The sequence below is a fragment of the Miniopterus schreibersii genome, assembly GCF_964146895.1.
Source record: "Miniopterus schreibersii genome assembly, chromosome: X".
NCBI lineage: Eukaryota > Metazoa > Chordata > Mammalia > Chiroptera > Miniopteridae > Miniopterus > Miniopterus schreibersii.
The window spans coordinates 43588670-43605293 of record NC_138104.1 but is presented as its reverse complement, the minus strand read 5'-3'; the positions used below and the strand labels follow the sequence as shown (position 1 = coordinate 43605293).

Below are 16624 nucleotides of genomic sequence, written 5' to 3'. Positions count from 1 at the left end.
AAGACCTTAATAAATAGAAAGAAATCCCATGCTCGTGAATTGAAAGACTTAATATTGTTAAGATGGCAATACTCCTCAAATTGATATAAAATTCAATGCAAGTTCTATCAAATTTCCAACTGCCTTTCTGGCAGAAAAGGACATTCTGACTTAAAAATATGGAATAAAATATGAAAATGCAAGGGAATGAGAACAGCCAAAACAATCTAGAAAAAAAAGACCAAAGAATACTCACATTTCTCAACAAACCTACTATAATCATGATGATGAGGTACTGACATAAAGATAGACATATACATAAATGGAACAGAATTGAGTATTTTGAAATAAACCATCACACTACAGTCAATTGATTTTCTTTTTTCTTTTTCTTTTAAATATATCTTTATTGATTTCAGAGAGAGGAAGGGAGAGGGAGAGAGAGAGATGGAAACATCAATGATGAGAGTCATTGATCAGCTGCCTCCTGCACGCTCCCCACTGAGAATGGAGCCCGAAACCCGGGCATGTGCCCTGACCGGGAATCGAACCCCGATCACCTGGATCCTAGGTCGACGCTCAACTGCTGAGCCATGCCTGGCCAGGCCAGTCAATTGATTTTCAATAGAGCACCAATACAATCCAATGAGGGGAATAATAGTCTTCTAAAAAAACTGTGCTGGGATAACTGGATGCTCACATGCAAAAGAATGAAATTGGACACCTGACACCATATAAAATAATTAACACAGAATAGATCAAAGGTTTAAATGTAAGAACTAAAATCATACAACTCTTCAAAGAAGAAAATTTATAAATCTTCGTGACTTTTGTTTAAGCAATGGTTGATTAGATATGACACTAAAAGCACAAATGATGAAAGAAAAAATAGATATATTGGAAATCACCAAAATGTAAACTTTGTGCTTCAAAGAAAACCATTAGGAAAGTAAAAAGACAACCCCAATTTTTTGGTAAGTCGTGTGTCTAATAAGGGACTTGTATCTAGAATTTATAAAGAGCTCTTACTACTCAAAAATAAAAGATAAATAACCTAATTAAAATTTTGCCAAATAGATTCTTTTAAAGAAAATATGTAAATGGCAATAAGCACATAAAAAGATGCTCAACATCATTAACCATTAGGGAAATGTAAAATAAGATTCTGTTTCACATCTTCTGGGATTACTATATTAATAAAAAAGACAATAATAAATGTTACCAAGGATGCTGAGAAATTGGAACCCTCTTAACACTGCTGGTGGGAATGTACAATGGTGCAGACTGGAAAACAGTCTGGCAGTTTCTCAAAAAGTTAAATATAGAGTTCTCAAGTGAATTGAAAACATTTGTCCAATCAAATCTTGTACATGAATGTTTATAGCAGCATTATTCAAAATAGCCAAAAAGTAGAAACAACTCAAATGTCCATCAATAAATGAATGGATAAATGAAACATGGAATATTAGTTGCAAAAAATAAATAAATAAATAAATACTGATACATGCTACAACATGGATGATCTTTGAAAACATTGTGCTAAGTAATAAAAGCCAGTCACAAAGGATTACGTATTGAATGATTTCATTTATATGAAGTATTTAGAATAGGCAAATACATTTAGTCAGAAAGTAGCTTAATAGTGGCCTAGGGCAGGGGTGAGAGGGAAAGCATTTGGGGAAATGATGAATAAGTGTTAGTGGGTACAGAGTTTCTTTTGAGGGTGATGAAAATGTTCTAAAATTATAGTGATAAGCCTGGCCGGGAGTGGCTCAGTGGTTGAACGTCGACCTGGGATCCAGGCGATCGGGGTTCAATTCCCAGTCAGGGCACATGCCTGGGTTGCGGGCTGCAGCTGATCAATGACTCTCTCATCATTGATGTTTCTATCTCTCTCTCTCCCCCTCCTTTCCTCTCTCTGAAATCAATAAAGATATATATTTTTTAAATTAAAAATAAAATAAATAAAATTATAGTGATAGTGGCACAACATTGTGAGTATACTAAAAAGCATTCAATTGTACACTTTAAGTTAATAACTTTTATGATATGTAAATTATATTTCAGTTAATCATTGTTTTTAAAGTGAATAAATGTAAGAAAACAGAATTCTCTTACTATATTGTTGCACTTCTAAATTTTTAAAATATTTCATGCACGTACTCCTACTTATCCCTTTCATTATCCTTTGAAAATGGAGGAAAAACTATTTACTGATATGTTGTGCGTTCCCCCTAAACTATAATATCTGTGCCTTCCATCTATGCTCAAATGTTTAACACATAGAAAGTGCTTGATAAAAAGATATGGCATAAATACCCGAAGTTATAGCCCTATATTAAACATTTTGTTTAAGACAGACCCAATGAAAAAAATATGCCTTTCTAAGCACTGGGCTCAGCTATTCATATGCATTATCCCATTTAATGCTCATAACAGAAATCTTTAAGTCAAATATTATTATTATTCCCATTTTTAAATGAGGAAAGTGAATCTTCAATAATACAGAGCTGGTAATCAAACCCTGGGAGTAGTTGTATTTACCCAATAAGAGCTCATGGATAATAAAAAGGAATAATGATAGAAACTTGTCCTTGATCCTCAGGCCCATCCTACTAAATTTTATGCTCTCTTTCTTATCAGTGTTTTATGTAAAAAGTTATTTAAAATAAAAGGTGATACATGAATGGTAATTGTATTTTCTGTTCTAAAAGCAAGATCATGTGATTTGAAAAAGTTTTTAATCTGTGCATTTATTTAATATTATTTATTTATTTATTATTTATTTTTAATCTGTGTATTTCTTGCAGAGGCATGGCAGTCTATATAAGTAATATAGTTAGCAAATTTCTATTATTGAAAAATATTTATCTTTTTATTGAATTTATTGGGGTGACTGGTTAATAAAATTATATAGGTTTCAGTTGTACAATTCTATAGTACATCATTTGTTTATTATACTGTGTGTTCACCACCCCAACTCAAATCTCTTACCATCACCACTTATTCCCTCTGTACCCTCTTCTACTTACCCCCACAACACTTTTCCTCTGGTAATCACCGTATTGTAGTCTGTGTCTATGAGGTTTTTTTGTTTGTTTGTTTGTTTGTTTAATCCCTTCATCTTTTTCTTGTTACATTTTATTTATTTATTTATTAATTATTGACAGCATTACAGATGCCCCCCATTTCCCCCTCCCTTTTCCCCTTCTACCTAGCCACTGCCCCACCCCAGGCCTTCCCCACCATATTATCTGTGTCCATAGGTTATGGATATATGCATATATGTTCTATGGTTAATCTCCTCCTGTCCCTTCCCCATTTCCCTTCTTCCTTCTGAGATCTATCAGTCTGTTCCATGCAATCATGTCTCTGTATCTATTTGGTTTATCAGTTTATTTTGTTCATTAGATTCCATATATAAGTGATATTGTGTGATATTTGCCTGTCTCTAACTGGTTTATTTCACTTAGCATAATAATCTCCAAGTCCATCCATGCTATTGCAAAGAGTAAGATCTCCTTTATTTTTATATCTGCGTAGTATTCCACTGTGTAGTAAATGTACCACAGCTTTTTTATCCACTCATCTACTGATGGGCATTTGGGCTGTTTCCAGATCTTAGCTATTGCAAATAACGCTGCTATGAACATATGTGTGCATATATTCCTTCTGATTGGTGTTTCAAGATTCTTGGGATATATTTCCAGAAGTGAGATCACTGGATCCAATGGAAGTTCCATTTTTAATTTTTTGAGGAAACTTCATACTGTTTTCCACAGCAGCTGCACCAGTTTGCATTCTTACCAGCAGTGCACTAGGGTTCCCCTTTCTCCACATCCTTGCCAGCACTTGTTTTTTGTTGATTTATTGATGGTAGCCATTCTGGAATTCTTTCACATTTTTTTCCCCAGTCCCACAACACCCGTCCCCTCTAACAGCTATCAGTCTCTTCCAAATCTATGAGTTTGTTTCTGTTTTGTTTCTTAGTTTATTTGGTTCAGTAGATTCCACATATGAATGAAAAGAAGTCAGTGTTGTCCGTAGAAAATTTTAAGACATGCGGTTTCTCTATTAGGTGTAGTGCCAATGGAGGAAACTGTGAGTAACATGAATCAGGCTCTCCCAAGATTTAAAATGTGTGCCTTTGGCAGATGCATTCACTCTTTCTGGTTTACAATAACTCAGGGCATTGTTTTGTGGTACTAACTAGAACCCCAGGGAGGTGACTGCATTTTAATATTTCAATGCAGCTTCCAACACACTCACATTAATACATGTGTATGTGTATATTTTATGTGTCTATGTGACTTAAAGAAAAAGTATTCTTAAAAAAATTTAAATACTTAATTTCATTAGATTTCTGTGCTTCTGGCTAGAGAGAATTTAGGCATAGCCTAGAGGATATTAATTAACATGAACTGTTGAAGGAAATTAAGACTCTATTATGCTAGTTTTAAAAGATTATTTTAAATATTATATTGTGTATTAATACATACTTGATTGTTTTAAAGTTCTGCTCGCAATGAGTTGTTTTAATCCCATTTATATATAGTTATGGATGAGTTGTTTGTTTTTCAATCTTAAGTGTTAAACTTTCCTCTGAATTTTGCAGGCCAGTCTAGCATAAATTAAAAAACATTGACAAAGTTTAAATTCTGTTCACAACTGATCCAAAAGAACTCAAAGGGGGGTTAGAGTAACAATTTTTGGTGAACAAGGCTATTATTTGAAACAAATGTGGGGCAAAAAACAATCCCTTTGTGATTATTGGATAAGGGGTTGAAGACTATTAACCTCTTTCTTTTCTTCCATTTCTTTTTTTTTTTTTTAATATATCTTTATTGATTTCAGAGAGGAAGGGAGAGGAGGAAAGAGAGATAGAAATGATGAGAGAGTCATTGATCAACTGCTTCCTATACGCCCCCCACTGGGGATAGAGCTCATAACCCAGGCATGTGCCCTGACCAGGAATCAAACAGCAATCTCCTGGATCCTAGGTCAATGCTCAACCACTGAGCCATGTCCTGCGGGGCTCTTCCATTTCTTTGACTCGCTTATTCCCTGGATAAGTGACTACTATTTGCCAGATTTTAAACACCCAGTGCTTAACTATCTTTAGTCTTGATTGAAAAGTGGCACAAGAGGAAATTTGGATATATTAAATCTCTAAACAAAAAATCAAATTTCTTTTCAGAATATACTTCCTCCTACCAACTTTTTAAAATGTGATTTTTTAATTGATATTTTTAGAGAGAGAAGAAAGGAGAGGGAGAGATATAAACATCAATGAGAAAGAAACATAGATTGGCTGCTTCTTACACACCCCCTACTGAGGGTGGAGCCTGCAATCAAGGCATGTACCCAGACTGGGAATTGAACTGGTGACCTCTTGATTCATGGATCAGCTCTCAACCACTAAGCAAAAACAGCCAGGCTCATCCTGCAAACTTTTGATTAAAGTTGCTAATGAAGCCTAATTGATGAGTTTTTTAAAAATTTTATCTTTATTGTTGAAAGAATTAACAGATGTCCACCTGTTTTGCTCATTGGCCCTGCACCCACACTCCACACCAGTACTTCACCACATTATTGTCTGTGTCCACTGGTTATGCATTTATGCATATAAAATCTTTGGTTAATCTCTCCCATCCCAGTCATTGACCCCCGAGTTCCCTCTGAGATTTGTCAGTTTGTTCCATGTTTCTGTGACACTGGGTCTATTTTGTTCATCAATTTATTATGTTCTCTAGATTCCACATATAAGTGAGATCATGTGATGTTTGTCTTTCTCTGATTTATTTCACTTAGCATAAATCTCTCTAGGTCCATCCATACAGTACCAAAGGGTACGAGATCTTTCCTCTTTACAGCTGCATAGTATTCCATGGTGTATATGTCCCACAGCTTTTTTATCCATTCATCTACTGATGGTCACTTGGGCTCTTTCCAGATTTTAGCTATTGTAAATTGTGCTGCTATGAACCTAAGGGTGCATATATTCTTTCTGATTAGTGTTTCAGGGTTCTTAGGATATATTTCCAAAAGTGGGATCACTGGGTGAAAAGGCAGGTCAATTTTCAATTTTTTGAGGAATCTCCATACTGTTTTCCATAGTGGCTGCACCAGCCTTCATTCCCACCAGCAGTGTACCAGGGTTCCCCTTTCTCCATATCTTCACCAGCATGTGTCATTTGTTGATTTGTTGATTATAGCCATCCTGACAGGTGTGAAGTGATACCTCATTGTGGTTTTAATTTGCATCTGTCTGATGATTAGTGACTTTGAACATTTTTTCATATGTCTTTTGGCCATCTGTATGTCCTCTTTGGAAAAATTAGTTTAAACTGAAAGTCTGAGGCTTGAAGAAATCTCAGTAAATAATTTAGAAATATTTACTCCTTTATTTTATATTGTCTTCATAATTCTTTGAGGTTGCTCTCGCTCAGACAGAAGCTTTTCTTTGAAGATGCATTTATTGGAGAAAGTGATTTGTGAAAGGCTTTAGTGTATTTTAAATTCATGTATTAATAAGTTCTTTACATTGAGTTAATTCAAATTTGCTCTATAATTTCCATTAGCAAAGTCATTTTATGCATCCTGTTTCTCCCTATTTACATGTGGCAAAAAAGCTGGGCCAGCAAAAGGAACTGGGATGGGTCATACAGAGCAATAGGAGAAAAAGCAGGAGAGTGTAATATCATGGAAGCAAAGAGAGAAAAGAAAGTATTTCAAGAATTATGGTATGGTTCAGTATATAAATGCAACTAAAAAATAAATCAATTGGGTTTGGCAAAATGAAATGATTGGTAACCTTGACAAAAGCTGTTTTTGCACAATGGTGGGGACAGAAGCAAGGCTGACATGGATTGAAAAGAGAAAGAGGTGAGGGAGTAGTTATAATGAGGATAGGCAACTTTTCTGAAATGTTTACAGTGATACAAAGCAGAAAATGAGGCAGTAGCTGGGATATAATGTTCAACTAAGAGTTTTATGTAAAACAAATCTATGTTAATAGCAATTATCTGATAGGGAGAAAAAAAAGTGATATTATAGGATAGAATGAGAAAAATTGTATCTATAAAGTTTTTCTGAGGGCAAGAAGAGGAAGATACTGAGCATGCTTGAAGAATTTTGTCTTTCATACAATACTTATCCATAATAGAGTATGTGGATACAGATGCAGGTAGGTTTGTAAATTTGGTGGTGAAAAGATGCAACCGTTCTCTTCTAATCACTTCTATTTTCTTAGTGAAATAAAATGTGTGGACATTAACTGAGAATAAAGAACATGGAGAAGTTGGAAGTTTGTGGAGAGAGGGTGTGGTGAAATAGTTGTCTCAAAGAGTTGAAAAATTAATTAATTAGGGAATTAAAGAATGGCCAGGCAAGGTTGTTGGACCCTTTGGATAATTTTTTAATCATATATTTCAAACCTTGAAATTCATCTGAGAAATTCATCTGAGAAACTCAGATCGATCTCTCCATGATGCAATCTAATCCTGGTTCTAGGTATTGGTGCCATAGATAGAGCCTTAATCTGTAGTAATTGTGGTCCTGCCATCTCTATAATTTTCTACTCTTAGGTTCTGCCTGAAACACTTTTCTACATTTACCTAGATGAAATCAAGGGTTAAGTTTAGATTAATTAGTTTATATTAGGAAAAATGAAAGGTAAAAAACAGATCCTCTATATGCTGAGACCCCTACCAAACTTCCTATGAGATCCTCCTCCCCAGTATATCAATAGTGCTGAAGCTAGAGAATCTGGTTTGTGGTCCCCAAATCCAAATTATAGATAGGCCTTTTTTCATCATATCAGGTATACTACTCTCTTGCATGCAAGAGAAAAGGCCTGAGGCCCTTTAAGACCTGATGTACAGAATGGTCAGGGTCCTCTGATTCTGTCCACTATGACATCATGGAGCAAAGATCAGAGGTACTGGCTATAGATACAAAGGAAGGTTTCTTGGAAAGCTTACTGGACTCACAGTTTCAAGAATAATGATTTTCTTTCTATGCTTTCTTGTGATTTTTTGTTTTATTTTCAAGAAGATTATAAAAAGAAAGCAGAAAAAGAAAGCCCAAAGACAAAAGAAAGATAATTAAACAACGGAGGACTAAGGTTTGTCTCATTCTTCCTGTCTGTATTAGTTTGCCTTTTTATATGATACATAATCTTTATCTGATCTTAAACATTATTACTGACCCAAAATTAACCACCGGTCCAGGGGTAGTTGTAGACATGAGTTGAAACTTTAGGATGAGTCGTGTATATTTCACATGCTACTTAATTTTTAAAATCAAAGTAAAAAGGATTATTTTATAGTCTGCATCAAATTTCCCCATGTCAAAATATCACTATCAAAGTAGCTATGTAAAAATATCCTTGATTTCAATACGACTCCACCAAAATGACCATATCACAATGTTATGTACTCACCTATAAACAGTGTGACTATAAAAATAGGCTCTGGGTAGATCTGGTTTGGATTTACTGTTATATGCCTCATGTCTGTATCAAAATGCCGATTTTTTTTGCTTCAATGCCCATTTACTACAATTTATTCTTTGCTTGTACAAACTTTAAGTACTAAGTTTTTATCAATTGATTCATATGTATTATCTTCCCTCTAAAACTCTGCAGTATGCTATGGCTGTTTGATGATGCAGGTATCTATATTCACCCTATGTATTCAGTGTCTGAGTTACTTTTGTGGATTGTATTTTCTTTGGGGATAAGTGTTCTACACACAGTGACAATAGGAAGTGGAATTTATATTTAATCCCCTTGGCTGGAAGGGTCACTTAATGCTTAGAGTGACAGTTGACATGAATCTTCCATTTGCATTTCCCTTTCAGTAAGCCACTCTCCATTATAGGTAGGTAGGTATGTAAGTAGGTGGATAGATAGATGATAGATAAATAGATTAGATGATAGATAAATGATAGATGATAGGTAGATAGATAGATAGATAGATAGATAGATAGATAGATAGATATAGATAAATGATAGATGATAGATAGATATAGATGATAGATGATGATAAATGATAGATAGATATAGATAGATGATAGATAGATGATTGATAGATATATAGATAGATGATAGATAGATATAGATAGATGATAGATGATAGATAGATAGATAGATAGATAGATGATAGATAGATAGATGATGATGATAGATAGATGATAGATAGATAGATATAGATAGATAGATGATAGATAGATAGATAGATAGATGATAGATGATAGATGATAGATAGATGATGATAGATAGATAGATAGATAGATAGATAGATAGATAGATAGATGATAGATAGATAGATAGATAGATGATAGATATAGAGAGATAGAAATGAGAGACTTGCTAAGGTATCATTGTAATACAAAAACATTTGCCTTTTAACAATACCTTTGTCATTTTTTAGGATTAGGCCTGGAGATACCTTGACATTTAGATATTTAATATGCATAATCAATGTATGCTATTGTATTTCAAATTTTCTTTAAAATCATAGCTAACCATTTCCTCTTTTCCTTAAATATCTATGTACAGAATCCCAGGACCCTATCCCTTCAGAATGTCCGTCCTGCAAGTCCTGCATCTCCACCACAATTCCTTGAAAGAAATCACAAGTAAGTCTCTTAAAAAGGAAGGTGAAAGCTTGTAAATACTAAAAAAAAAAGAAAATAGGATCTAATTTAGAAAGAATTTTAGTAGAGAGTTTTATGTATTTATTTTTCAGTAGGACATGGGGTTGCAGAGAGGAAGGGGCACAGTAAGAAATAACAATATTTGTGTTCATGCCAAGGTAGAATATAACTTTTAAACATATTTCCTGAGAAAAAGTCAGCACTGACCAAAATTAACCTATAAAATTTTAAACTTGTGCTTCCTTCATTTATCTAAGTATCACAGTAAATTCTTAGATATTCTGCAAAGGAACATAGCAACTATTCCCTAACAAATCCCCTAATTTTAGTGAGAAGTAGAATAAAAAGAAAATAGTTTTCTTTGCATTATGAGGATTTCATTATTTTATTTTATCTACTATATCAGTCTAATGGGACTTCTGAATGTTTGTATGATTTCATTTATTTTCTTCCAATAGAATATAATGATAACAATTTATTTCATCATAACTCAACACTATGTGAGTTTTTGATATTTTTTAAGTATCCTTGGCCAAGGGAAACAAAAGAAAAACTAAACAAATGGGACTACATCAAACTTAAAAGGTTTTGCACAACAAAGGAAACCATCAACAAAATGAAAAAACAGCCCACTGAATGGGAAAGCATATTTCCTGATGCATCTGATAGGGGGTTAATATCCAAAATTTATAAGTATGCTAGAATATCTCATGTTTATTTTTTTTTAATTTAAAATAGCTTTATATTTCATAAACCCAAAGAGGATAATCCTTACATCCATCCATCTTATAATTGGAATGGCTCTCTGGGAACAGCTAAACCAGAAGCAAATTATGGGAACAAGTATTCTTCATCCATGCACATGAAGCCACTCTTCGTATGTATCATGCATTTCAATTTCTATGCACATATGTTTATCATCACCATAATTTAAGTAAAGAAAACACAATGATAAGATCTTGCTATAGCAAAATGATATGACAGAATCAGTTGTGATATAGATATGGAAATTTAAGTTTATAAGACTCACTATCACTATTTCATTGTGTAAAATGAAATTAAGAGATATGAGTCAATGATATAGTATATATAATATTTCATGGGTATTAATATACTTTATATATAAAATGTTACTATATATAAAATGTTATATATAAAGTATATATGAATCATGAGAATATTAGTCAATGGAATAATATATATAATGCTTCTTATGTATTAATATACTATATACATATGTGTATTTACATCTTACTTAAATATGCAATCTTTAGAAAGGAGATTAGAGATCAAAGAAAAACTGGTTAAATGCCATGAGACTATCTCAGAGATCCAACTGGTTTTGTTAATATAATCATTACAATGTTATAATTTAATGAGGCAAATGTTATTTTGTGTTTCAATATACTTAAATAATACATTAAATAGTACATTGCTCAAGCTAATGATGAACACTATCTAATGGCTGCTCTCTAGTTACAAGACATATTAACAATTAACATAGAGTGCAAACTGTGTTTCTTTATACAAGAGTTTAAAAACAGCAGTCAGAGAAAAACTGTGAAATGGATTATTACTTAAAAGTTATCTTTACAAATTTTGTTGACAAATGCAATAAATTACAGAAGAATAGAATAAATACCTGGTGTTTGTTGACATTTTTTTTAGCGAGGGGGACATTTTTAGTTGAGTTGACCACATGAAAAAATATCTTTCCCCAAGAAGTCCACTATGGGAAGATTGATATCACCAAGAAGGCAACATAGGTCATTACTAACTTCACTCCCCCCCCTTATTAAAAGGACAACTAACAACCATTCATGAACAAGACACCAACTGAGAAAATCTTGGGACACAGGAAAGAGGCTGAAGCACCCCCCTGCACCACAGAAACCAAGAGAGGCTGCATTAGGTGGTTAAGAGAAGTGACTACACAGTGACTGCATTGTTCCACAACAGGCCAGTGCAGTGCCATGTGGAAAGGTTCCCCCTGAGTTTCTTTTTACTCCGGTGAGAAAAGAGATCCCAGCACTCTGACCAGGGAACTCACTGGGATGTAAATTTGCCTGATTCAGGTCCTCAAAGGAGTTTTGCTGGCCTTAGAGCCTGGTTTGCCCACACTCAGTCAAGGGCTGAGTAATATATCCACGACTGAGGTGAGTGTATCCTGGCTCCATCTGGTCAGATGAGCTGGAGAGATCACCTGGAAGTTGTGTGCCCATAATACTCCAGCCAAGAGATGGGCAGAGCTGATTGCCCCTAGAAAAAAACCCAATACCTAACATAGAAGGCTTTCCTGCTATACCCAAGCAGGGGGATTACTTCATAGCCAAGGCTTAGGGTAGCTCCCAGCACCTTCTAACTAGAAAGCTTATTGGGAAAAAAGCAGAAGAGGCCTGGAGTGACCCCTTCCAGTCCTGTCCAGGTAAGGGAACTGAAACAGAGCCATACCCACTTTGGAGTGTGTCTCCTAGCCCCATCTGACCAGAAGAAGAGATTAAAGGGGAAATAAAAGTTTCTTGACACAAACAAAAATGGAAACACAACAAACTAGAACTTACAGGATGCAGCAAAGGCAATTTTAAGAAAGAAGTTCATAGTAATAAATGCCAACATTAAGAAGTAAAAAACATCCTAAATATAACTCTACACCTTAAGTTACTAGAATAAAAAGAAAAAACTGAGCTCAAAGTTAGCAGAAGGAAGGAAATAATAAAGTTTAGAGCAGAAATAAAATAGATAATAGAAAAATAGGAAAAAACTAACCAATCTGAGTTGGTTTGTTGAAAAGGTAAACAAAATTGACAAACCCTGTGCAAGACTAAGCAAGGGAAAAAAGAGAGAAGACCCAAATTAACAAAATTATAAATGAGAAAAGAGGCCATGTAACTGATACCACATAAATACAAAGGATCATAAGAGGCTACTGTGAACAGCTAAACTGGACAAGTTAGAAGTGAAAAAATTCTTGGAAACATGCAACCTACCAAGACTAAATCAGAAAGAAAGAAATTTTGAGTAGATCAATTACTAGTAAGAATACTGAATCAGTAACAAAAAATTTCCCAGCAGAAAGTCCATGATCAGATGGCTTTGCTTGTGAGTTTTACCAAACATTTGAAAAACATCAATCTTTCTCAAAATCCTCCAAAATATTGAAGAGAAGGGAACACTCCCAAACTAATTTTTTAAAATACATTTTTATTGATTTTAGAGAGAAAGGAAGGGAGAGGGAGAGAGAAAGAGAGAAACATCAATGTGAGAGAGAAACATCGATAAATTGCCTCCTGTGTGCATCCAACTGGGGATCAAATCTTCAGCCTGGGCATGTGCTCTGACTGAGATTCCAACTGGCAACTTTTCGGTACACAGGACAATGGATGTTCAACCAACTGAACCACACTGGCCAGGGCAAAAACTCACTTTAAAAAATATGTATATCTTTATTGATTCCAGAGAGAGGAAGGGAGAAGGAGAGAGAGAGAAACATGAATGATGAGAGAGCCATTGATCAGCTGCCTCCTGCATGGCCCCACTGGGGATTAAGCCCACAGCCCAGGTATGTGCCCTGACTGGGAATCAAACCACAATCTCCTGGAACATAGGTCAATGCTCAACTGCTGAGCTGTACCAGCCAGGCCTAAACTCATTTTTATGAAGCCAGCATTATTCTGATACCAAAGCCAGAAAAGGATCCTCCTAGAAAAGAAAACGGTAGGCCAATATCCATGATGAATATAGATGTAAAAATTCTCAATAAAATACTAGCAAACTGAATTCAGCAGCACATTAAAAAGATCATTCTCCATGATTGAGTGGGGTTTATCCTTAGAATGCAAGTATGACTCAAGATATACAAATCAATCAATATGATAAATTGCATTAATAGAATGAAAGACATGAATCATAATTTCAATAGATGCTGAAAATGCATTTGACATTATTCAACATCCATTCACAATAAAAACACTTAACAAATTAGGCATAGAAGGAACATATCTCAACATAATAAGGACACATATAAAATGGCTACAGATTATATCATACTCAATGGTGAAAGTTTTAAAATAGTTCTTCTAAGATCAGGAACAACACAAGTGTGTACACACTCACCACTCTAAACAATCAGGCAAGAAAAAAATAAAAGTAATCAAAATTGGAAAGGAAGAAGTAAAATTGTCTTTCAGCAGATGACATAATTTTATATATATAAAATCCAAAAAACTCAACCAAAAACTGTAATAACTAAACAATTTATGTAAAGTTGCAAATTAAATCTAGGATGAGTTTATCACCTTGTACCTGTTAACATGGCCATCATTAAAATGATAAGAAATAACAAATGCTGGAGTAAATGCAGAGAAAAAGGAACATTTGTGCACTGTTGGCGTGATTGTAAATTGGTGCAACCTATACATGGAAAACAATAGGTAGGTTCCTCAAAAAAATAAAAAATAGACCTACCATATAATCCAGAAATTTCACTTCTGAGAATATATCCAATACAAACAAAAACACTAATTTGAAAAGATATGTGCACCCACATGTTCATAGCAACATTATTTACAATAGCCAAGGAATGGATAAAACCAAAGTGTCTCTCAATTGATGAATGGATAAAGAATTTGTGATATATATACACACACAATGGAATATTATTCAACCACAAAAAGGAAATCCTACCATTTTGACAACATGAATGGACCTTGAAGGCATTACACTAACTGAAATAAGTCAGAAAGACAAATACTATATGATTTCACTTATACGTGTTTGCCTCATAAAAATTTGCTTTTGTAATGTTTACGTATTTTTGCACAATATCTAAATTTGTCTGGGGGAATTATACTAACAAGCACAGTATTTACTGGTTATTTAAAAGCAGCCAATGATTCATTTGCTAAGGGAAAATATTTTGTGTTATTTTTAAATCATTAAAATATATAATGGTGATGAAACAGATTTCTAAAATGACTCAGATATTGTATGCTCATTTTTCTAATACATAAGCATATCGGCAAGAACAAAAATTTTATTAACCAATGTCACCCCAATAAGTGTATTAATAAAAACTTTATTAAATGCTATTTAATAACATTTGGTATTTTTAACTTCTTGCAGAATTTTTCCACACAAGGAGTTCCAAAGTCAAGCTACAGTCAAAGAGAGAGACAAGTTGGATACTCAAATTCTGAAGAGCAATACATGCCTTATAGGATAGAACATGTGCAGATAAAACCCAACTATTAAAAGTTTTCTGTCTTCTATTATTGTCCCTTTTGTACCTCGGTCCATGATCACAGAGCAAAACTTTCATATCCAATATCCAACTTCATTAACTCAGCAAGGGAGATAAATACTTGTCATCTCCAAAATTCAGCATAACACTTGGTTCCTGATTCATTACATGTATCTTTATAAAGTGCTCAGTGAAATGCACAGAATGTTGGTTGCAAATTGCTTATAGAGAATATTGAATACTTTTGAGTTACTGGATAAATCTAAGGAAATGCACCAAAGCATCAGCATATAAATAATGAATTTTATTTGAAATGTGCAGTTTGATTATAAACAAATTTCTTAAAATAAACTAATAATTGCTAAATTATTTCTGTAAACTGAGTGGGATAGTGGAGTGATCCCAAGATCTGGGCTCCTCCTTCCTTTCTTTCCTTTCTTCCCTTATTTCTTCTCTTCTTTTATTTCTTAGGGTGATAAAGACCTCGGGGGGAGGGGGGGCAGGAACCTGTTGGAAAGGGTCAATGGGGGGAAAAAAGGGAAGACGTCTGTAATACTTTCAACAATAAAGATTTTTAAAAGTACTTATTTCACACCAGCTATGTGATGAGCATTGGGTAGTTACTAAGGTACAAAGATAAACCTGAGATAGTCCCTGGAGCTCAGACTGGTAGAAGAGACAGAGACAAAAATCACTTGTTATTTTCCAATATGATCAATACAATGATAAAATGTATACAAGAAAGTATATTTCAAAGAACAATTAACCAAGCCTAGGGAGAAGTGTGATGCTAATAGTGGAGAAAGAAGTCTATAAAAAATGAGGTAATGTCTAAGCTGTTGTAAAAGGTAAATGGGAGTTAGCTTTATGAAGGGAGGTTGGGAGAGTTTTTGAGACAGAAAGCAAAAAGAACAGAACTGAAAAAACAACATGGAGTATGCCAACCTTCAAGGACCGTTAAAGTAAGGAAAAGAATAGTGTACAAAGTGAGGCTGAGGAGGTGTGTCATGGAGAATCTCAAATGTCTTGTTTAGGCTAAATTTTACTGGTTATGTGAATATATTGAAGGGTTATAAGTAACACTCTTAACAATAAAAATAAATTTAAAAAATAAAAATAAAATCCAATGAACAAAATAAACTGATGAACAAAATATATACAGAGACACAGAACCATGGAACAGTCTGATGAATTTCAGAGGGAAGGTGGGGATGGGGAATGGGGGGGGGGCAGATTAATCAAAGAACTTATATGCATATATGCATAACTTATGGAGGCCTGGAGGGTGGGAGGGCGGATGCCAGGTAAAGGGGATCAATGGGGTAAAAAGGGAGATATCTGTAATTCTTTCCACAATAAAGATAAATAAAGAAATAAAATCAATAAAATATATATTTTTAAAAAGTAAAAAAACCCTTTCTGGAAGTCATGAGAATGTGATTCAGAGTTCTCTAACCAAGGACCCAAGCTATTGTGCTCTGAAATTCATCTCTACATTTGCCTGGAAGCTGTTTTCCCCAGGATGCTCTTAGCCAATGCCAGAGAGAAGGATACAAATGTGAGTCCATTTCTGATAGTCATGGGACTCTAATAGCTGACTTTGACTTGAGGACGCCTTAATGGATTTGCTGAACCTTCCTTAGATTGCTCAGCAGTCCAGAACACTTCCAAATGTCCTTTCCTTTCTCATTCACTTAGGGTCAGACTCTTACACTTTTTCTCTCCATTTTCTCTCAACAGGTGTTT

General features: G+C 34.3%; 1 protein-coding gene across 1 annotated transcript in view; it reads left to right on the top strand.

Annotated features, from left to right (window-relative positions):
* LOC308550775 (uncharacterized protein) overlaps positions 1–15965 on the top strand; it is a 64244-nt gene extending 48279 nt beyond the window's left edge. The window contains exons 4-6 of the mRNA XM_081124995.1: positions 9542–9621; positions 10378–10516; positions 14761–15965. Of these exons, the coding sequence (XP_080981121.1) occupies positions 9542–9621; positions 10378–10516; positions 14761–14889 (348 nt within the window). The 3' untranslated portion in view covers positions 14890–15965. The remainder of the gene's footprint in view (positions 1–9541; positions 9622–10377; positions 10517–14760) is intronic.
* The last annotated feature ends 659 nt before the right edge of the window (positions 15966–16624 follow it).